The 23,674-nt window shown below is 33.3% G+C and overlaps 1 protein-coding gene across 3 annotated transcripts in view; it reads right to left on the reverse strand.

Moving 5' to 3' along the window:
- The window catches only part of KIAA1328 (KIAA1328 ortholog), a 562,551-nt gene that overhangs the window by 327,885 nt on the left and 210,992 nt on the right, over nucleotides 1-23,674 (reverse strand). For all 3 annotated transcript variants that reach the window (XR_004230870.1, XM_031946042.1, XM_031946041.1), the window contains exon 6: nucleotides 3,336-3,466. Coding sequence is in view for 2 of the 3 variants with exons in the window: in XM_031946042.1 (XP_031801902.1) it covers nucleotides 3,336-3,466 (131 nt within the window). In the remaining variant the exon portion in view is untranslated. The remainder of the gene's footprint in view (nucleotides 1-3,335; nucleotides 3,467-23,674) is intronic.

Consider the following 23,674-nt stretch of genomic DNA (forward strand, 5'->3'; position numbering starts at 1 on the left):
AAAAGAAGGTGGCTTTGCCAATGAAACAACAGAGAATTTTAAATTTCCTGAGTTACATGAGGAAAATTACTCAAGACTTTAGGATGCCAAAACATTAGTGCGAACCAATTCTTCTAGTCAACAGAGACAGAATGACAGATTAAAGAGAGTACTAGACTTGAGGGTGGAAGATCTAGGTTCAAAGACCACTTTGGACTTTTTCTGGCTATGTGGCCAATAGCAAATCTTAACTTTTCTAAATCTCAGTTTCTTTATCTATAAAATGAAGATAAGAAACTTACTACATAACTCACAAGACTATTACGAGACTAAATTAATGAGACATGGAAAGGGTCAGATTTCTATAACTGCTAGCTTAGATAAGTAGATGAAAAGGACTTTTCCAAAATCTAAAGTATAAAACTCTGCCAAAGCAAAGAAATAATAAATCCAAGAATTATTTACCAAGGGAGGGGTGATGGTGAGGGTTGGAAAGAGTACAGGGAGAAGGTGATGATTACAGGTAAGATCTAAAAATAAGATGAAAAATGATGCAATGTTTAAGGAAAATTTGAGATAAAAACTCCCCTAGGAAGGTTTCCTTTTATTGAAAATGAAATAGAAACAAATATGATATATATCCCACAAGAAGCAAAATCATAAGTCAGAGCACTCCTGGTGAATTGCGGGTGAAATGTGACTATGAAACAACCTATACAACCTAATCTGAACCAGATGGCAACCAACTTTAGGGAGAAAAAATAAACAAGTCCTTCAAAATCAAACAAATGCTTCACAAACAATCAACAGCTCCCATCACCTCAAAATATAGAAATTAGGTGTTGTTTTAAATTATTTTTAAAAGGGCAACTACCTTGTTTAGGAAACCGATGAAATTTTACATTTATCTCAAGAAAGGCTAGTCCTCAGGAGAGGCAACACCTCAGAATTCTTTCCCCAACTAAAAACCTCTGGTTCAATCACTTCAAAGTCTATGTTTTTCATTTGGAGACAAAAGATAGGGTGTGGCTGTCACCTTTTGGAAACAGAGATCTGGAAATGCCAGACTTTTTATCTTTGTTGATGCTTTCCTCCAAAAAATAGCTTTCTTGGAAGAGAAGCTCTTATCTCAGGTTCAGAATCTTCAGAATGACCTCTGTGCCAAAAATGAGAACATGTTAGGTTCATCCTTTTCCAGGGAGAAAGAAAAGAGTTCTCCTCATTGCAGTTCAGAGAGACTTTTTGACAAAAGTGGAAATAATGATAATACAGCTATGCTCTAAATTGGAATTAATCTGGAAATTCTTATGACCAAGCCACCAAAGGAAACAATTGTCTTATCTCCATCTGCTTCTAGGAGGCAAGTGAGTCAGTTGTCTTTGGATGACAAGGTACTTTAACTTTCAACTAACTTCATTACCAAAGCAGCTAGGACTGAGTCTGAATCCATCAAACACTATCTAAGAACTGGACTTAATGTCTTAAATACTCAAAGTGACAACTCAGAGACTCTCAGACTCCGCTTTATGCCAGTGTTTCAGAGATCTCTCTGGGACTCATAAAGGCTAGACCAGGGGAGCAAATACTTTTTGGCAATTCCTTCCAAGTCAGCAAGGATGCAAATATGGGCTCAGCCATCAACTGTTGTAGGAAGACCACAATGCTTGACTTCAGGAGGAACCACACTAACCAGAGGATAAAGCATTTCCCACCAACAGCTACTCACAAAAACTCTCTAGTAATAGCTAGAGAGGATGTGATATTGTAAGAATTGGAAGGGTTCCTTGAACTCAAAGGCATTCCTCTTTTTTAATATGTCTTTTCCATGCATGTGGTTTCATTGTCACTGGCACACAAAACGCCAACATTATCACACTAGTAGGAGAGTAGTTGACTAGCTCTTTTCCCCTCTCACTTCTTTCTGACTCCCAACCTTTCCCTTTGTAGATTATGGGGAGGTGGGGACAAGAAGCAGAGATAGAAAGGGATTAAGACCATTTTGAGGCACTATTATCAACTATAAATCAGTCTCTTGTCAAATATACCAAGAAATTACTAGCTTAAATACAGACCACTGTCACACAATAGTGTGACTTCCTGCTCTCCCATCAGAAACAAGAGGGAAAAATGGGTTAGACCGCCTTATGTAGATGTCTTTGGAGCCCCCTAGTGACCATTTAGTGCCACTACATTCCACAACATTACAGGAAAAGATCCTATCTGGAATAGGCCCTAAATCTCTACTTTATACCACCTCAGACCTGTGATTATAGAGTCTTAGGGAAATATGGGTGGGGTGGGGGGAGGGGAGGAAGGAGGGAGCAGAGGGAGGAGGGAGAGGAATAGGAGAATAGGAGGAGAGGAGGGAGAAGGAGGAATCAAGAAGAGGAATTCCTCCGAGATCTTCCTCTAGCATCCCTGAGGAGTTTGACCAGAAATAATTTGTCTAAATAACTCTCCTATTCAATATGGCTGACGAGGGCAAAATACTTCCAGATATGACAAAAACAAGGTTATTTGAGCACTGTCTCCATCCCTTTTATGATGACACTGATTTTCATGCAGGAAGATAGAAAGAAGATTTAATAAAGGAATTTGGACTTAACTCTCACACCCCAGAAAAAGTAGCACCTTGAAAATTAAGGAAAGCACATTTCCCATTTGAAATATAGCATTTTAAAGAGGTGGACTATATCAATAAAGTACCTGTGCCTGAAGTCTGACCTTTAAAAAATGATATCCATTCAAAGAAGAGAAAAATAGTACATTATTCCTGTCATAACATGTGACCAATTTAAAAGAAACTTTAGTATATATACTTTAAAATATTAATCAACATGAACTCACAATACAATTTTTAAAACCCAACAGTTTCTATTTTAGTTCATTTTTATATTTATATTTCATGTTCATTATAAAGATTTTAGAGAAACAGCATGTCCACATGGGGAACACACCAAAAGACATGGATTCAAACTCTGTCTTCAACCACTATGAGTGTAACCATGGGCAAAACATTGGGGCCCAGGTAACTCTTCTCAGACTTATAACTGCAAAAGAACTGTTAATTTGAAGAAATTACCAATATAGTATCATTTGGAGGCAGTTTCCCAACTAGGAGTTTCACTCAAACAAAATCACAGGTCTAGGATCAGATTACTTGTTACTAAAAGGTCAGAGCTCTATATGTTTATTTTGCAGAGGGAAAGGGAAAGGGGAGAGAGAGAGAAGAGAGAGAAAGTGGAAGGTAAAAGAACTAGCTAAAACAATTTAGAATAACATTTCTACACTGCAAAGCACCTTGGTGGTCTTACCATCAGGGTCAAGAAAATGGAATGTAAAAGATTCTTGCTTACCTGTTGCTGCTCCTTCACTTTAGCAGTGCCAACCTCTGAAAGGGACAGACTAAGCTTCTCTTGCTGTTCAGAAAGGTATTTCTGATAAAGACTCAGAAGTTCCTGGCACTCTCTATACTGTTGCTGCAAGGGTGAGATAGCAAGTTAAGGAAAAAAAATAAAACTTCCCAATTTCCCCTCCAGATTAAGGAAAAGAAATGAACTTCCCAATCTCCCCTCCAGATTATTTTCTAGAAAAGAGCTTCTACCAGTAGAGTTCAAATGGTTATATTAATATAAATTTTATATCTGACTTATATAACAAATAATTATTTTTATTTTTGGATATATTTACCTTTGACCTTAAGTCTTTTAATTAATATAATTTAGTAATTATATATTAATAAACATATTAAACATAATTATCAGATGTTACAAACAAGTTCAAGCATTGTATGTTAAGAATGCCTATCCTAGATTAATTTAAGGTTAAGTTCAGGTGTCAAATGTCAAGTGCAAAAAGCCATCCTAATCTACCTCAACTGTTAGGACCTCCTCCTTTTCCAGAAATTACTTTGGATTTTTAAATCTATATACATGGTATATCTCTACCCACATAATGTATGTTCTTCAGAGAAAGACCACATCATTTTTTTTTTTTATCTTGTGTCTATTTTCAGTGTCAACTGAGTGCTTTGCACATAAGTATTTAAGAATTGCTCTTTGAAGTGAATATTTAATTTTTTTCCAAAGCTTTCTAAGAAATACAAAATTTTACCAAAATATCAAACTTTTGGACTAATATTAAGGCCATCTTCATCTACTGCCAGCCTTTCCCAGGATTTCTTTTAGTATTTGACTTGGTAATGACAATGAATTGAGCAAAGCTATCCCACTCAAAGAGACATTTTCCCCTAATTATCAAATACACAAAACTAAAAACAACTAGGACTAATGAAGGAGGAAAGGGGGTTGGTTATACTTATTTCATAAGTTACAAACTATAAAAACTGCAATTCAACAAGTATTTATTGACCATTTTGATATTATATACCAGGAACTATGTTAGGAATTGGACTTTTTTTTTTAAATACTAAAATAAAAGTCTTTATTCTTAAAGAATTTAAATTTTACTTTAAGAAAACACAAACAAAAAAGGGGGAGCTTATAATTTAATTGTAAAAGTCAATCAAGGCAACATTTCATTTTTAAACCGGGAGTCAGAGAGAGTTGATTGTCTCGGTTCCCGCTCAGATCTTTGTATTCAGTTATGAACCAAAAATAAATAAATAAAGACCATTGCCCACACACACAACTTCCTGGTCCCTTGAAACTATTTAGAGCTATAAGAATACCCAGCCACCAAGGTCATATTTGTAGGAGGCAGGCGTTTGTGACCAGGAGAGAAATCTGTTCTTCACCTGTCACTGTAGTAATTTCTTCCCTAGTCCCTTGTCTTACAGCACATGATTTCTGAATCTCCCCCTTATATTTAATTATGCATACTGCTAGTACAAGGCTCATTGTCCAAAGGTATTATTCTGTATAAATACCTTAAAAACAAGTTGTCGTGATTAAGGGTTGGAATAGTATTTCTTAAATGTCAAATATAGTGCCTGGTTTCAGTATTCCTTAACATTTTCATGACCTAATCATTGCTTCTGGGCAGGTTCATGTTCTAATCACTTTTGCCAATCATGACTGCATAAATAACTGACTGCTTCATTATTCCTATTATCAACCTTTAAAAAAAAAAAAAGCCAGAAATGGCTTGTAGGAAAGAAACTGCTTTTGGTAAGGGGTCAGGTTACTAAGCTTGGAAACTAAATTAATAAGGAGAGCTTGTAGAATACTTTACTCAGCATCTTACAAAAAATAACAGTATAAACAATGGTCTAAATAAGCTAATAGGTTTTCAAAGTCAATCCATCTTAGACCAGCCTGGTTTTACATTTTTGTGCATTTTGTCAGCAAGCTCCAAAAGACTGGAATGATTTGTGGTGGTCTCAGGAGCCTCTGCCAGCTATGATGTATATAAAAGGAATTTTTTATTCCAGCTGTAACCATAGGCAGTAATGTTTATAGAAGGTGAACATATTAGCCTGGACACAGGGTATGAATTTTACTCTCGAAAAAGCCAGTTCAATTATACAGCCTAAGAGTTAAATGTCAGTATTTGAAGACAAATTATAGGCAAATTCATTTAAACCCATGTTATGTGGCAGAATATAAAAACAGACAGTCCTATCTTTATCAATTTTTTATGTCCTTAATTCACTAGATTTCCAAATTCCCCCTTCTAGTCTCCCCGCCCCCACCCCCACGGTATAATAAGATTTCAACTCTTCATCTGGACAGCATGATTCATGTTTTTAAAAAATGTAGGTGAAATGTCTGCATCACTGATTTTAGGGGTACACTGTAAGAGGAAACAGATCTTTCTTTATTGTGATCCAATGAGAGAAAATGATGCAATAGACAACACTAAATCCAATCCAAGTGCAAGTTTTGTACACCCAAACCAAAACACCAGAATCTAACTTAAGTGAGCAATACAGCAATCATCACAAACCCATTGTGGGAAGTGAAGAAAACTTTAAGTATCCATGAGAACATAGGGCCTATTGGACAGCAACCCAGATTTGGAGCCACAAAGACCTGTCTCCAAGTCAAATCATTTATGCCTAGAGACTAAGAGGAACAAATAAGGCACTTGACTTCTCAATGATCTAGATAACTCTTCAAAAGAACAAAAACTGGACAAAATGTACCTATATGCAATAATAGAATTTCTTCATTAAATGAAAATACATTTATTAAGCTTGTATATGCCAAGTAAAGTGCTAAGAAAGCAAGGGGGAAAGGAAGAAAAGAAGGAAAGGAAAGAAGGAGAGGAGGAAGAGAGGGAGGTAAGAAAAAAAAGGAAAAGAGAGGGGAAGAGAAAGGAGAGGGGAAGAGAAAGAAGGAAGGAGGGAAACCTTATATTATAGAAATGTGAGCTATTATGCAGAAGAAAGGGAGATTAAAAATATGAAGGTCATAAAAGAAGAAAAATTGTGAAGAACAAATCTGGGATAGGAAAGAATTGAGTATTTCAAGGTAAAACAATAATCTGGAATAAGAGAAGCCACACCATGATTTCTGAAGCTACTTAACTCTTAATATGTAACTCTAAAAAGAAGAAAAAAATAAAGACAGCAATTTTGTTTTATTTTGTCTTAAAGTTATCATTCTTAAAAACAAAAATAAAATAAAATAGTTATAATTCTTTTCCTTCATTCTTTATGTTCTTTTTCCTCCAATTTTTTTATCAAAGATTTGGTGGCAGAAATGAAAATAAAGCACCAGTTTAAACACCATTGAAGATCTTCCTATAGCCCCACAGCCTATGAGTTAAGGGTACAAAAAACTTAAGCCATTAAAATGTTATTGTAAGCTGATACTACAAAACAGAACTGACCATGCCTTGACCTCTTGCTAAAAAAAAACAAGCTAAAAAAGGTAGTAGTCCAACCCTGCTCATACTTTTGAACTTAATTCAACAAACATTTATTAAACACAGTCAGTATGCAGAGCACTGTGCTAAGAGCCAAAGGAGATACTTATTTAAATAAGAGGGATATAATGGACATGCAAATAATTGTAATACAAATAACACAGGGTAAGTACAAAAGGAAAACACAAATGCCATGGGGAACTAAGTGAGAGAGATTCAGAAAGGCATCATGGAAAAGGTGGCATTTAAATTGGATTCTAAAGGACATAGTAGAAAACTGAAAAGGGAGAAGATCATCTTAGACATTGGGAAGAAAACACAAGCTATGTTTAGGAGGCTTTTAGGACAGTATTTGACAGGAGATAATCCTCTCACCATTCTGTCACTGCTCCCATATTAAATGGGTGACAAGTTATGCAAATTCCCGTTCAGCTAAAGAAGTTTTGGCAAAAAAGAGAGAATTGGTTTACCATGATCCACTCTGCTAAGCTTAGAAAAGGGTAACTATCTATCTCTAATACTTGTGTAAATAAATACCCCCAAAAGAATCAGAGGCAAAATTAGGATCCCAAACGACTAATCAAATCAAAGTGAACAGAAAAGTTGCTGAATTATCTATTCTATAATTGACCAAAAATTAGTTAATCTTTCTTGAAATTCATACTGTAGGTCCATAAGGTGAAATTTTAACTTTTAATTAAAGAACAATGATTTTTAATCAGGTAAAAAAGAAAACTCACTAACACAAAAATAACATTTACCTATCTAATTGTTGCTCATTTATTTTAATCATGACCAACTCTTCATGACGCCATTTGGAGTTTTCTTGACAAAGATTGTGACAAAGAGTTTACCATTTCCTTCTCCAGCTCATCTTAAGATGAAGAAACTGAGTCAAACAGAATTAAGTGATTTGACTAAGATCACACAGTTAGTAAATGTCTGAGGCTAGATTTGAACCATGAAGATTAATCTTCTTAACTCCAGGGCAAGCCTTTATCCATTGTGCCACTAATACATATCCATATCTATATCTATATCTACGTATTCATATAGCTATAGATATAAATATATACACATCTATTTACATACAAACATATGCATACCTTTTTGATTATTCTGGCAAAGATCATATTTAAGTTGTTGAATCACACCCCTTTAATTGGAATACAGATTTTTTTTTCAAATATAGTACTGAATTAAAAGTTTCAAAGGCACATACGGTTTCCCCAACATTACCAGAATATACTTCCTACTGCCACTTCTCTTCCCTCTCCCCCACAAAAAAAAAAAAAAAAAAAATTACTATGCATATTATCTGAGAACCTATATATGAGGCCCAAATTATATAACCCAGCTTGGTGCTCACTGATGATATATGTAACACAAAATGGATTTCTGGTAATAATAAGAAAGATTGATTTCAAGATGAATTGGTTACCAGGGTTAGACAAGAACTCTACATGAATGTTCACGCCCTTTTATCAAGTTGCCGGCTGTGCCTAGAGTACAACCTGCTGATCTGACTTTGAAATTTTCCATTTAATTAAAAGAAAGTTTATGGGAAATGTGCAGCAGTAGTACAGAAAGGCAGCATTTTTTAATCTCTATTCTTAATCTTAAAACTCAAGGAGCTAATTCTGAATGTCACAAACATTTCCAAACAGGCATAAGATAATTAAAATGTTCTCTGGAACTAAAAAAGAGAAGGCAGGGTCTTCCTCAATTCTACCCTTTTTCAATGTTCATTATCTATGACCAAGATATACAAAAGATGAGCCAAAGAAAACTGTCTGGTTGAAAAGTTTTACACATGCTAACTATGGCATTATGGATAAATGGAGAACTGGTCTAGCAATCAGAAAAAACCTGGGTTCAAGTCCTACCTTTGATAAAAGTAGACTGTGAGTCTGAACAAATTACTTAACCTTTCTGTCTCTCAAACAAGAAAGACTGACATATTCACTATTGGTGTTCCTCTATCTAATGAAATCAGAGGTTGAACTAAAAAGGAAAAATGTCTTTTAGAACATTTTGCATAATAAACTATACATGTAAATTATAGTGTATGTGTATATATAGGTATATATATATATGTTATAACAATTCTTGATGGGGCTCAGACATTAAGAACAAATACAAGTCACTATACTGCTATTAGTTTTGCATATTTATGTTTCATAAATTACTGCATAAGTGAATAAAATAATTATTTTTTAAATTGAATAAAGGTATTGAGATGCAAGCTCAACTTTTTACTACTCAATTTTAGTTCTACTAGGTCTTTATATTTTTAAAGTTTTAATTCCAAGAGCTTAGAGGTGAGTACTTTGCATGGCAACATCTATTAAAAATGTTCTTAAATTTATAGAGATCAAGGTTATAACAAAATGGTTGTGGACAATTCAACTGTTCAAACTGTTTTGATGCTCCAGTTCCAGTATAGTTTGTGGTGAATTTTCAAGGTATTTTGTTTTTACTCTAGATATCCAATGGATGCTGATTTTTTGCACCTTGCAGTAAGATGCCACTTAATTGCATAATATATACTTAGCAATAAAGGTCTTTCCAGAGAACATTCTGGTAATCTCTGATTGCAGTGATTTGATTCTGAATCACCCTAATAAATCTATTTATAAAAATAAATCCAACTAACTCAGATGTTTGATAAATTTTTGTCGGTTGAGTCCACATAGGTATATCTTTACTTTCATTCTTGGAACTTATTTTTGTAGCTTTGGTTTAGAGATAAATAAATGAACAAATATATGTGGCATTTAAGTATTTCTATGTGCAAGCCTCTGGAGATACAAATAAAAAAGTAAGGCAACTCTTTATTTCATGGAGATCACTTTCATGTGGGAGGAGATAACCCATGTGGAAGGTTTTAGCTGCAAATCAGATGAAAAATTTGAGACAGACCACTTCTGGCTAGCATTCATAAATCAAGTGGTACTTACTTATTGCCAGTCATAACCATTGCTTTGTGTTCCAAAAGTATTTCCATACATTTAAAATTTACTGCAAGTTTTGAGAATTTTAATCAGGATTCTTCCTCCTTATTTATAAGTATTCTTGTGTCTAACTGTTGCCTTGGGGCAATAAGACTATATTTCCTTAATATTGTGAAGATTTAAGGGGGGCAACTTCTAAATTCATTGTCATCCATTTTACCTGCCAAAAGAATCTATTAAGAGTAGTACTGCATAGTTAGGTATTAATTGTTCTATGTTTTTTCTATTAACCTTTGACTTCCAGATGCCATTTAATCTTTTAACATACTTAAAATTAACTTTCCCTCTTGATAGTCTTAAACTTTATGTGCCTTTCCTGGAGAAGGCCTGAAGAAAGGAATTTACAAAAATGTCCTTTCATTTATTGACTTAATTTGACTTTCAGGATTAATGCTCAAAGCCTTAACTTTGCATTCCTTTTTGGTAAACATTAAGAATCTTACATTTATTGAATAGAAATGACATTTTTATATTGATGAAGAAAATTCCAAAAGATGAAGTAGCTATTTATTATGCTTTTCAATGGAGTCATATAACTTGTCATCCATATACATCCCATGCTTAACACAATGTTTTCATATAACTCCTTTGTCTTGAAAGTCATGATCAGTTTTGTTCACAACATATGAACATATAAATTTAAGATTAGATAACCATTACAACGAGCTTAAACATCTTCCAATACCATATGACAATTGAACATCAAAGACTCAAGTGTTCTCATTGTAATTATATTTATTCTGCATATTTGCAGTCCATTACTAAGACAGGAGGTAAGGATCTGAGTCAAAGACTTTGTGACATTCAATAAATCAATATAAGTGTTACATACAGCTCTTATGTGTGGCTTATTGAAAAATCACTCAATAAATAATGACCTGCTCTTCACACCTCTTGGACTTTTGGGCATATCCTTTTTACTCTTCAACCTATATATTGTTTTCCTATAAGTGTTCATGGATCTTTTGAGTAATATATGCAGTGTTTTCATTAAATAAATGTATAATTGATCTATATTTGGAGTGGTCACTGATGTTCTCATCTTTGAGCAATAAATATGTGATGCCTTGTAAGAAAGATAGGTTCAGGCTCAATCTTGCATCAAAATGAAAATTATTCAAGTTTTTTGTTCATGGAAATCTGTTAAAATATTTGAACCAATAATTATGGATTTTGACTGGCCTAATACTTTCTAGTTTTGTAAAGCATCTAGTTTGTCATTTCCCTAGATATAATCATTAGATTGTTCATTATACTAACGGTACACAAGCTCTGTTTAGGTACTTGATCCAATTTTCATTTTAATCATGTTGGACTTTTTTAAGGCATAAAAATGAACAGAAATTTTCTACATTCTCAGTTTTTAAGAATTCTTCCTCTAATTTCTTTGCTAGAGTCTAAAGTATAATCTTGAAAAAAAAATTGTCTAATTTTTTATTTTGTTCTTTGATTTATTGTTTTATTTTGGTTTACTACCTTCCCCCTTCCCCCCTCCCCCCCTTAATCTTTTGGCTTTTATTTGCAAGATTTTAAGGGCATCAAAAATCTGTCAATTTTTCATTTTTAGGATTCTATTCTACATGTTTCTCTTTTGTTGATTTTAAATAGGTGATATGGTGTTGAAATTTTCTAATGTGCATTCTGAGTAGGTATTGATGTAATCTTCCAGTTTCTTTAAATAGGTCTTCAACAGTTTTCTAAAATGACTTCCACTAGGGCAATGATTATACTCTCTATTCCTACAGTCACTACCCTAACAATGATCATAGCATAGACTCCTGTGTACAGATTCTGAGATGATTTTATATTAATATATATATTATATTTACAAATAATTTTCTATTTTCTGGCAAACTGTATATTCATGCACAATGGTTACAGCTTTTACCAACTTTTTTAAATTAAACTTTGATATAATTAGCCTCTTTGTTAGTTTTATGGCATCAGAGTAAAAAGGTTTTTTGAAATTCCATTCCAAAATTATCTTGTTTTCATATTCATTCAAGATCTTACCATTGTTTTTCCATCACATCATTATCTGGAGTTTGTAGTAAGTATAAATTTATGATGCCTTCAGATTCTTTCCCTTTTCCTTCCTGAGATATAATTTCTTAATTTCCATTCTGATCTCATCTAATATGGGTTTAAGAATCAATGTTTTTCCAAAGTGTATCCTCCTCTAAAATCCAATTCATTACTGTATAACTGAGAGCTGAGGATTCCATTAACAAAAAGCAATATGAAGCCTTTGCCTGTACCCACTAAGATGTTTCCAATTTTGTTACTATGTAGTATTGATAAATAATAAACAAATTCTTTAGTCCTTTTCATATACATTTTTGGTTTGCCCACTTTCATGAGTAGAAACATTTTCAACAGGTGGCATATATGTATTTCCAATTTATTCTGACATATATTGCCTTCTTTGTGGTATCAAAAGACAAAGAAGCATGTCTTACTATGCTCTCCTCTGTATTAAGCTGATCATAAATATCATTCTTAAGTAGAACTATCTTTATAGAAGAAACTTGGTACAGCAGAGCACTGGACTTGGTGTTAGGAAGACCTGTGTTTGAATTTTGGCTCAATCATCTTACTAGCTGTATGATTCTGGGCAAATCATCCAACCTCTCTGAGCCTCATTTTCAACTGATGTAAAATAAGATAATTGGGCTTAATGACTTCTTAGAACCTTTTAAAGTATCTGTTCATTAGAATCCTAGGAGCCATCTCATAATGGTAGCTGGAATGTTAACAAAATCACTGGCATTGCCAGATCTTGAAAAGCTTTCACTTCCACCTCAATGTTCTCAGGGCACAGAGAATGCCTATTGTATATCACACTGGCTGGCATTCTCTCACTGCCTTGCCATTCATTTTCAACATGGATTGGGCTTTGAGGAAATCATTATAATATTATTACTACTAATAAATCATGTAATAATTAAAGGAGCAATCCATACTGTTTCTCTGAGAAACTAGCATTCTCATACCAGCTGAGATTAAATATCATATAAATGGAACAAAAGTAGGCTTAAAACTGAAATACTTTTGACTCTGCTCTCTACTTAAATCTCTTGATCATGTCATCTTAAAATACTATGCTTAAATCTGAATTTTCATTACCAACACTAACTATTTTGCAAACTTCATTTTAAAAAAATCTTTAAAAGTCATAGAATTCACAAAGTTAAAGCTGGAAGGGATCTTAGAAACATTTAGCTCAGTCTCATTTTATAGGTAAGAAATTTAACACCCAGTTTGGTGAAGGTACTTCTTAATACCACACAATTAATTAGTTTTTGGCAAATAGATATTCTAAGAACCAGGTCTAAATGTTAGTAAAATATTAAATCAGAAGTTCAGTCTCTTCTTTATAGATTCATTTAAAAATGAACAATGCCCTGGGATGATATATATTTTATGGCATTCATGGCAGAAGTTAGAGTCAGAACTACAAAAGCATTTCCATTATAAACCCCTCCATTTTTTTCTTGCTTCCAAACTACTAAAAAATTCACCTTTTGTCTGAAAGTTTCTGTGTTTCAGCTAGACCCAAAGGAGATTTTTTTTTTTCATTTGCAAAGTTTGATTTAAATCAGTTCAGCCCTTTTTTGAGTTATAGAAACTAGAAAAAATACACTGCCCATTTTTCTCTTCTCTACCTGAAGGGATTTTATTAGGTGAACTGTGTAACAATGGTTAAACTTTGAAAACCTCAAATTTCAGAGGGGAGCAATTCTTGGTGATGCTGAGTTGCTGAAACTGAAACATGAAAAAGTCAGAAAGCTAAACGACCTATATCGAAAGACTGACATGAAGATTCATGAAAACATATAGTGCCCTGAAAAAAAAAAAATCAAGTATATTGGACTCTACAAAACCATTGCATATAATGTATATTGATTAAATTAAGAGTATACTATAAGTGTATAGCACTACATCAGAGATCAACCAAGTTTGAAAAAGACCTGCTACAATGGTAATGAGATACAAAAAGATAACTATAAAGCAATATTAATGAAAACTACTTTTCAGAGTTGTAAAACAAAGTTATATTTTGCCTTATGTAAATATAAAAGTATAAAAGCAGTGATTTATATCAAAGAGAAATCTCTTACACAGGTCACATATTCCGTGAGCCTCAGTTTCCTCATTTGTAAAATAAAAGAGTTATCTAGGTTTGAGGGATAAATTCTGCTACTGGTACAGGGACAAGGAAAAGCTAAGGTCACACATGAGTTAAGCTTTAAAAGATAGCCATAAATTCAACAGGCAAAGAAAGTGTTTCTTCTAAGCATAATTAAATATCATAGACAAAGTCATAGAAGTGGAAAAGAATAGGGTGTGTCTAGGAGACAGTGAATAGTCTAGTTTGCTTTGAGGAAACAATATGAAATGAGAGTGAAAAGTTAAGCAGACACAAGATTATAGAAGGACTTAAATGCCAAGCAATTTTACTGAAGACAATGGGAAATCACTGTTGGATTATGGATCAGAGAGTGGTTATGACCAGATCATTGCAAAGGAAATCTGGAGTGACAAGGCAGTAGAGGCAAGAAGACCTGTTAAGAGTTTATTACAACAGTGATATTCAAGAGGTAGTCTTGGGAAGAGAGCGAACTATGGATTACATAAATATTGTAGAGGGAGAATCGCCAGGACTCAGTAATTCATTGGATATGAAAGTTAAGAGGAAAGAAAAATTAAATGTAACCCCCAAATTTTGAATATCAATAAAGGATGGTACTTTATACAAAAACAGTTCAGTCAGAAGAAAGAGGAGAGACAAGAGGAAAAGATAATAATCTCAGTATTAGAAATAATGAGTTTAAAGTTCAGTGACACATCCAAGTAAAAATGTTATGCAAATAGCTACTGATGTGGTTCTGGAACTAACAAAAGAGGTCAAGAGTGGAGAAAATATATCAGGGAGACATTTGAGTAAAAGTGATATTAAAGTTATAGAGTTGAATGAAATTATAAAGTGACAAGAGTACAGAAAACTATGAATTCTAGCTACATGGAATCAATCTTTAGACTTAAGAGTGAACTAATACCTTACCTCTTCTAGATTATTACTTTCAAACCAAAATATCCTGAAATCCCCCTTTTTTTTTTTTTTTTTTTTTTTTTTTTTTTTTAAACAAGGACTACACAATCTCCCTTCACTCATCCATTGTTCAATATGCTCACTCAGGGCATTTATTCTTCATAGTGTCTAAACTAAATATATTATGCTGCTATGTAAATCCATTTGTCTTGCAAACTCTGGTTGTTTTCTGCTGTCCTCACAGGACCCATTTCTCATTCTTTTATAACTACCATGATACTTTTTATTCCTGATCAGAAAGACTATTCAGGTTGCCCCTTTCACCAGTGTGGTAAATCTCATCACAGATGCCTAAACACAATTATATATGTACATGATTCAGTATAAGCCCAATATGCCTATGTGGAAAAATTAATCCAAGTGATGGATCCCCTAAAATAACATCACATGTGAAAGATGGGGCATCATCTGAGGTCAGCTGCTGGTTACTCACAAGAACTACTGGAATTTGGTTTTGTTTTCTTCCTTTTTCTTTTATTTTAAGATGTCCATTTTTAAAGATATGTAATGAAAACAATATATAACAATATAAAATAATCCATTTTTCTTTTTTGGAGATGAGCTATTTTTTCATTGCAACGTAACTTATTTCTACTCTGGTTGACGAATGAAGTAACACCATTTGGTAATTTCATTAACTACGGTGCTTAGATAATCATACTAAAGAAAAGTTAATGAAATGAGTTAGGATCTATAGTGTCCAATTTTCCCATTTTTATTTTCAGATGCATACCTACCACCTAGTTCGCAGTAGATACTAACTTTATTTCACAATATTTCCTAAATCAGTTTAGCTTTTCCAGATTATGAAATGTGGCCAAATTATGAAGAGCACCCCAACTAGTGCTGTAAAGAATTTTTTTTTAACACAAACTAAAACTATGATTCACCATGAATATAGTTATAGGAATTAAAAAAAAAAAAAAAAAAAACTTCCAAAATAAAAATAGAACTTAAAGCAGATAGAAAGGGAAAGCTCCTATAATAAGATGGGGTCACTTCCAACATTTTAAGATTAAACCTAAAAAAAATGGTTAAAAAAGAAGAAAAGTGAGCACTACTGCTATCCACATGTAAATTACTGCTCAGAAAAAAGTAAAGCTAAGTAACTTCATGTGGAGGTTTATTATCTAAACTCAGAAGATGCTACAAAGACTGAAGGTAATAAAACATTTTATGAACAATTCCACTTCACTGATTCTAATAGAATGGAGCTTCTGTAGACAGAATTGTAGTAAAGAAATTGGTCAGGAAGTAGATCTTCACCTGAGACATCTACAAGTATGGATGGCAGAAGAGTCTAATGTACTCAAACCTCCCCCCCCATCTCCCTCAACAAAACCTAACCCCAAAGTTTAAAAGTATCATTAAAAGCAAGAATTTAGACTTTTACCTTAATATTTTAATGTTATTGATTAGTAAATAAATGGATCTAAATGGAAGCATTAAAGGGAACAAACCCTGAGGCCTAGGTCTTTACCCAGACGTGCTTAACAAAAGAGAATTGAGCTTATTATAAAATCTACCAGACAAGAATAGAATTGTTAAAGATGCCAGATGATTTTCTGTTATAATTATTTTTCTTCAAGTGCTCTTAATGTTCTAAGCAATTCTGCCTAGGGGCAGAAACTTTCCACATGGAGTCTCCATAGCAGGGTGATTTTTCTTGAGGGTAAAGATCTGAACCAAATCAATTTACCTGTTTATTTATTAACGACATAAAGCATAGGGAGTTTCCTAAAGATATATTTTGTTGATCTCAAGATAAATATCTTAAAACAGTAAATCAAAATAAAAAGGTGAGTCTATGTCACTTACAAAGAAAATCCCACAGGGTAATGGAGAGGGAGTATAAAATTAGCTAGAGTAATCTGCATCAGGAAAGCAAACAATTTACTCATTAATCAAAATGAATCCAGAATGCTAGATTTAATGTGTAGAATTTTATTCTGTGTCTCAGGATTCCTAGCTTCTGGTATAAGATCTTGAATGACTTGTGTGACTGTTAAACACACTGACTTGGCCTTGTTAGGTTCTGGTTTCTCTTTTCATGAAAACCAATACTAACATAATAAAAATATTGCTGGAATTCATAAAACTGTTTCAAAGTTCAGTAGTTTTCTCAAGGATTATTTCTAGGTATAGTTTACTAATAAGGAAAGTGGAGAAACACAAAAGTTTTTTCTAAGTTTTATGTATTTGCAAACAATGATTTGTAAACTCTGCATATAATGTCTAACTTATTTGATAACTTCTTAAGTTTCACTGAAACATTTTTTTTCCTTTTTTTCTTTAATAAAGATGAAAGCTCATTGGGAGAAAAAAAGGGAGTATATTGTGAGGTATGTGTGAGATAAAAGTAAAGTGTATGAATTTTTAAAAAATATTCAAATGAGGGGTTGGTTTAAAGTAGTCTCTCAGCTTTCAGTTGGCATATGTACTATATAAATTCAAATTTCCATCTAGTGTCAATAAGACTACAAAAAGATAACCTACAAATTCAATCTCGAAATCATTACAAGTTGCTTAAAAAATAATCTTCCTTATTATTGTTCTGTAAGAAATGACCAACAGGATGAATACAGAGAGGCTTGGAGAGACTTACATGAACTGATGCTAGGTGAAATGAGCAGAGCCAGGAGATCATTACATACTTCAGCAACGATACTGTATGAGGATGTATTCTGATGGAAGTGGATTTCTTTGACAAAGAGAAGATATAGCTCAGTTTCAATTGATCAATGATGGACAGAAGCAGTTACACCCAAAGAAAGAACACTGGGAAATGAATGTAAACTGTTTGCATTTTTGTTTCCTTCCCGGATTATTTTTACCTTCTGAATCCAATTCTTCCTGTGCAACAAGAGAACTGTTCAGTTCTGCACACACATATTGTATCTAGGATATATATACTGTGACATATTTAACATATATAAGACTGCTTGCCATCTGGGGGAAGGGATGGAGGGAAGGAGTCAAAAGTCGAAACAGAGGTGAGTGCAAGGGATAATGTTGTAAAAAATTACCCAGGCATGGGTTCTGTCAATAAAAAGTTATAATTATGGAAAAAAATAATCTTTCTATTTCCACCTATATTTTTTATCTCCTTCCTGTGCAGTAATTGTTAAAACTGACTTTTCAAGAGCTAAATAATCTTTTACACTGGTAAAAATACTGAAATGATTGAATTATATGGACATATTATAATTACTATATTAGGTTTAAACAATTAACATTTTTAATGATCACAAAGCATTTTCCTGTTATTATATTTATGATTCTGTAATATACATGTTGGAGGTAGCTAAGTGGCTCAATGGATATAGTAGTGGGCCTAGAATCAGGAAGACCTGAATTCAGATGTGGCCTCAGATACTATTTGCCTTAATCCAGTGGAGAAGGAAATGGCAAACTGCTTCAATATCTTTGCCAAGAAAACCTCACCAACAGTATGGGCCATAGGGTCCCAAAGTGTTGGACACAACTGAATGACTGCACCACAATATACATCTTACATAAAACAATAAAAAAGAGTTCAAGATTTACTATATAACAACCTTGTAAAATATACTATTACTGCTTGCTAAGTAGGCAAAGGGACATGCAAAAGGACATGTCCCTTAAAGAGAACAAGAAGTCCTACAGTTAATTAATAACCTTCTTTTAAACAACCAAAATTTTAGGTTTTTTGTTTCTATTTTTTTATCTTGAGGTATATAGTAAAGAATTTTAATCATTTCCCATATAGCAATCAAATATCACCAAGCTGGTCTTATTATGATCAATAGCAGATAAAGTTTCAGACTTTGTTTACATAGGAAACTCTTTGCAACAACTGTTTAGAATATTGTTAACTTTCTCACCTATAAGCAACATTTTTTCCAACCTGCACCTAGGCTATATACCAGGCACTATGCAAAGCAATAGCAATACAAAGAAAGGTAAAAGTTTAAATGGGTTTTAGGGATTTGTAAATGTCCTCTGGCATATCCTCTCCTGCTGCTTCCCTGGCTGGACCTTTATGGATGAAATATCTCTGAGAAATATTAGGAGATACATCATTTCTGTATTTGTCCATCTAACTGATAATTATATCTAGCAATGGTACTGGATAGTAGGAACTATAATTATTTATTTTTATCCTCCCCAAAGAAACATAGCCAGGATCTCTCAGAGCTGTACCCATTTTATATCATGTACAGGAAAATGATTAAAAGAGACGTGATATCTGCTGTGTTGGCACAAAGCCAGAGAAAAGGCTACTTGCCACCACTAAAAAATGTTCAGGGTTTTGTTTTTTCATTATTTTTATATATTTCAAATACAAAATTAAAACAAATAAAAGGAACACAGCACAATTTAGCTGTCATATTCTATCAAAATTGCTCATAATTGTAACGATAAAATGTTAATATTCCACCATATGTGCATCTGCAAAAGGAAAGAGCCAAGCATTTCCAAAGACCTACCACCCCCCCTAGTGTCCAATTCAATAAATTGCAAGAAAATAAAGGTCCAATTCTAGAATGAAATTTAAATTTAAAAATGTTAAAACTTGAAATTACTTTGCTATATAACAGGTAACACAATTATTCTCTAAGGTTATGTATGAATCTCAAGTTCTTTGAATGAATCTTAAAACTCTTTGCAAATATACATAATTCATATAATCCTCCAAAAGGAACCCTAAACATTCATGTTTGTCTCTAAAATGGCTCCCCTAAATTGTAGATCTTTGTCAGAATTCAGAGAAAATCACTGTTACAGTAGCAAATGTTACTGTTTTCATTCAAGCTATTAATCATACCAATAGTTCTTGACACTCCAGCAGCTGTGTCTCTGCTCTAATTTGACAAAAGCTCTCTTTAGGTATCAGAGAAAAGAGAAGGTACATTTTGCCTGGGGAGGAACGAGCTATCTCCAAAAAAGAGGATTTCCTGGTGCTCAAGTCCCCAAAACAACTGAAATTAAAATGCATAAGAAGAGGCATTAGTAGCCAGGAGTCAGGACAAAATATAAGCTGTAATGGGATGAAGCTCGAGTTGATGCACTGAGGTCCCAAGCACATGAGGCTAAATAGCAATTGGACAATACTCTATTAATATATATGCTTGGAGAAAGAATGGCCCCTGCCCACTCTTTGTGCAAGTACTGATGTGTTGTATAGAAAATGATGTAGAGACAATTTTGGTGGGTGGAGAGACTGAGGCAGAGAGACTGCTGGCCGGGTTTGTGTAGCGACTGCTCTCACTTCCTATCGTTATCCCCCTTCATCTCCGCAAAGAATAAAGATCGAGGATTTTCCCTTAACCTGAATTCCTGACTCCGGCTGATTTTACAATACGTGGTCATCACAATAAGCAATCAGAGAAGGAAATTCCAGGTTGCTGTCTTCAATATTCTTTTCTTTAAAAAGGTCCTAAGGAGATGGTCAGTCATAAGCAAACTCTGATATAAACCTTTGGAAATTGATTTAATCCATCACTTAACTCATTAGAATGCCTTTCTATATAATGTGTACTAGTGACAACAGGCTTTGTGAATGTCATATTTTGTCAAAATATACTACTTAAGCCTAGCAGCTTGTTTATTTGTGTTTTAACCTTTCCTACATTATTAAACCAAATGTCCAGGTGGAGAAAGTTGAGAAAATATTCTATTAGTAAATCCGATGTGCCAAGGCAATATCCCATGCATCATTTCTGTCCACACTGCAGGACTATCTAAGGAAAGACAGTTTCCTAGCCATCATTATTAACTTTAATTTTCAAAAATACATTAGCCAGTATGCTTAACGATTTTATTTTTTAAAAATCATTGCTATTTTGGCAGCCTTCTTAACCTTGTTAGAATACAATCTGTTTTCAACAAAGTTAATGAGAAACGACCAATGATTTATTATTTGAAAAGGAATAAAGATCAAATTGATAAAAATCTGTCTAAGTATTAATTCTCATTTAAAAGTGTAGGAATTCTTTTTAGTCTATTAAAAAAAAAAAAAAAGATGCAATTTGTGGTACTAAAACCTGAGAGATTTATTCTTTTGGTCATATGCCTTGAACAAATCTCTTTAATTAGATGAGGATTTCTAATGAACATCAAAGAAATCACAAAGTTAGGGCTCTAGTCTCCAAACTGTGAATAAATATACCAAACCAAATGTCCTGGTTACAATGAATGAAAGCCAGTGAAGAAAAGATTTAATAACAGCCTCATTATAAGGTTCATTGTTATAGGACTATTTAATATACAAGATTAACACATCTTATCTCAGAGTTTCACTGAAACCCATTATTACCCTTCATTAATACATGCATATTGCCACATAATTTACTTTGCCAAGTTCCCAAGAAGAATCTCATAAAAAAGGTCCTGTTTGTTTGTTTTTTAACTTCTTTTATTGATAGGCTCAACCCTGACTTAAATTTGCTTTGAATGATGATGAATCATCATGAAGTCAAAATGGGACCCTACTTTTCAAAGAATCCATTTTAATCTAACTTTTCAGAGACAGTAATTTCCAGCAGAGTATATGTACACTTCTCTGATAACCATTTTCTATGGATTCACTGAGTTCTCCACAAAGGCAAGATTCCCAAATGGATTGTACATGCCCAGTGCCACTTGAAAAGCTCAAGATCTCTGAGATATCAAAATATCTCACTTGTCTAATTTAAATAATTGTTTGTTTTTGTTTTCATTTTTTAGCAAGAGGAAATCTCCAAGATGTAGGCAAAACAGGCTACATAAAATATTATAAAAGGTCCATACTCCCTACTCTTATCAATTTATTTACCAATTTATTTATCAAATTTATCAATTTACCGTATTCAGTACTAGCAAATCAAAGAGAAAGAAAAAAAAAAAAGACAGGAAGACAGAAGAAAAGGATATATGAAAGGAAAAAATATGTGCCTAACATATTGTAGTTGAAGAAACAGATCATCCAGTCCAAATAAATAAAAATTTTTCTTGGTTCAAAAAAAAAGCACCAAAAAACACCAAAACTATGCTTCTTCGATTTTATCTTAAAAGGAAGAGAATGTTGGGTCCTACCTACTTTGCTGAGAAAAGCAAATTCTGATATGAAATGTATCAAGAAGTCCTCAAGATGGGGAATCATTGTCAATAAGATATGAAGAATCTGGCTTCTAAGAAGAATACTTCTCAGAGAGTGATTTTTAAAATTTAATATTTTATTTCTTTCCCAATTACACATAAAAACCATTTGAAACATTCATTTAAAAAATTTAGTTCCAAATTCTTTCTTTCCCTCTCTTCCCCACCCCCACCCCCATTGAGAAGACAAGTAAGGTTATCCATGGACAGTCATGAAAAAAACAAATTTCCATGTTAGTCATATTGTGAAAGAAAATAAAGACAAAAACAAAAAATAAAATAAAATAAAATCAAGTGGAAGGAAAAGTATGCTTTGATATACATTCAGAATCCACCACTTCTTCCTCTGGAGAGGAATCAGACAGTGATTTCTAATAAAAAGGTATTTTCTGAGAACACTGGGGAGCATTAACCCCTTGAGAAATAATCATATATAGATATAACTTACATAAAAACACATGTTTATTATCAGACTATCTTAAACATGTACCCATAATATAAAATGCTCTTTTCCCTAATTTCTTTCCTCCTAACACTTATATTGACTTAATAGATTCAACTGCAGTTTTTCTCCAAAGAATACAAGAACTATCATTAAGCTGTGGAATACAGAATACCAAGAATTTTTTTTTTTTTTTTGAGGGGGAAGATATAGGAATAGGAATAAAAGCAAGGAAAAGGAAAGACAAAGGTAAAAAGAAAAAGAAATAAAACATTTAAGGAAATCTAGAATCAAGGTTTTCCTCAGGGACTCGCTAAATACTGCCAAGCTTTCCATGGAAAAGATAAGGGTCACATGGGCTAGATACGTCTGATGAAAGCAATTTTAAGTTGAGTTTCCTCCCTGTTGCAAAAGTTTCTGTCTTTTGTAGTCACCTATTTAGCTTTTAATTCTTTCAACATTGACCTGTTTGGGAGGTTTTGTTTTGTTTTGTTTTTGGGGGAGGGGGACTGTTTTTGTTTTTTGCTTTCTCCGAAGTTAATCTTGCTCTAATTCAGGAATTCTAACTTTTTTGTGTGTCAATGATCTTTTTGAAATATGGTGAAGCCAAGAAACTACTCAGACTGGTTATTTTTTAAGTGTGCAAAACAAAATACATAGGGTTACAATTTAAGCCAGGTATATAGCCCATCCTACTTCATTCCCTTTGTGGCTAGATGCTCTTTTATTATATGCTAATTATGTAAGAACTCCTTTGTATGCTATTATCTCCAGTACAGTTTTTTTTTTTTTTTTTTTAAATATCAGCAAGTCCAAGGGAATGTTTGAATTTGCTATAGGTCACAATAAAAATTGAGAACAGCTATATTCAAAGACCAAGCGTGCATCTCTTCTGAACTTTCTCAGGTGTGAAAAATGTGGCAAAACAATTATATTTACAATAGTGCTATTATATAAGGAATGAGGAGACCAAAGGAATGAATGAGAAATTCAGAGGGCAGGCTAAGGTACCCACATTTACCTCATTTGTTCTATAATGGCCATGCTCACTAACAGAGTAATCTCTGATGTCCAAAGGCCTGAGAAATTTAAGTAGTATACATTAAAAGGAAAGGGGGGATGAGGGGGAAGAGAGGAGATAATGGGAATCAATTTAAATTTCTCATTCTGTTCCTT

This window comes from Sarcophilus harrisii, chromosome 1, assembly GCF_902635505.1.
Source record: "Sarcophilus harrisii chromosome 1, mSarHar1.11, whole genome shotgun sequence".
Classification (NCBI taxonomy): Eukaryota; Metazoa; Chordata; class Mammalia; order Dasyuromorphia; family Dasyuridae; genus Sarcophilus; species Sarcophilus harrisii.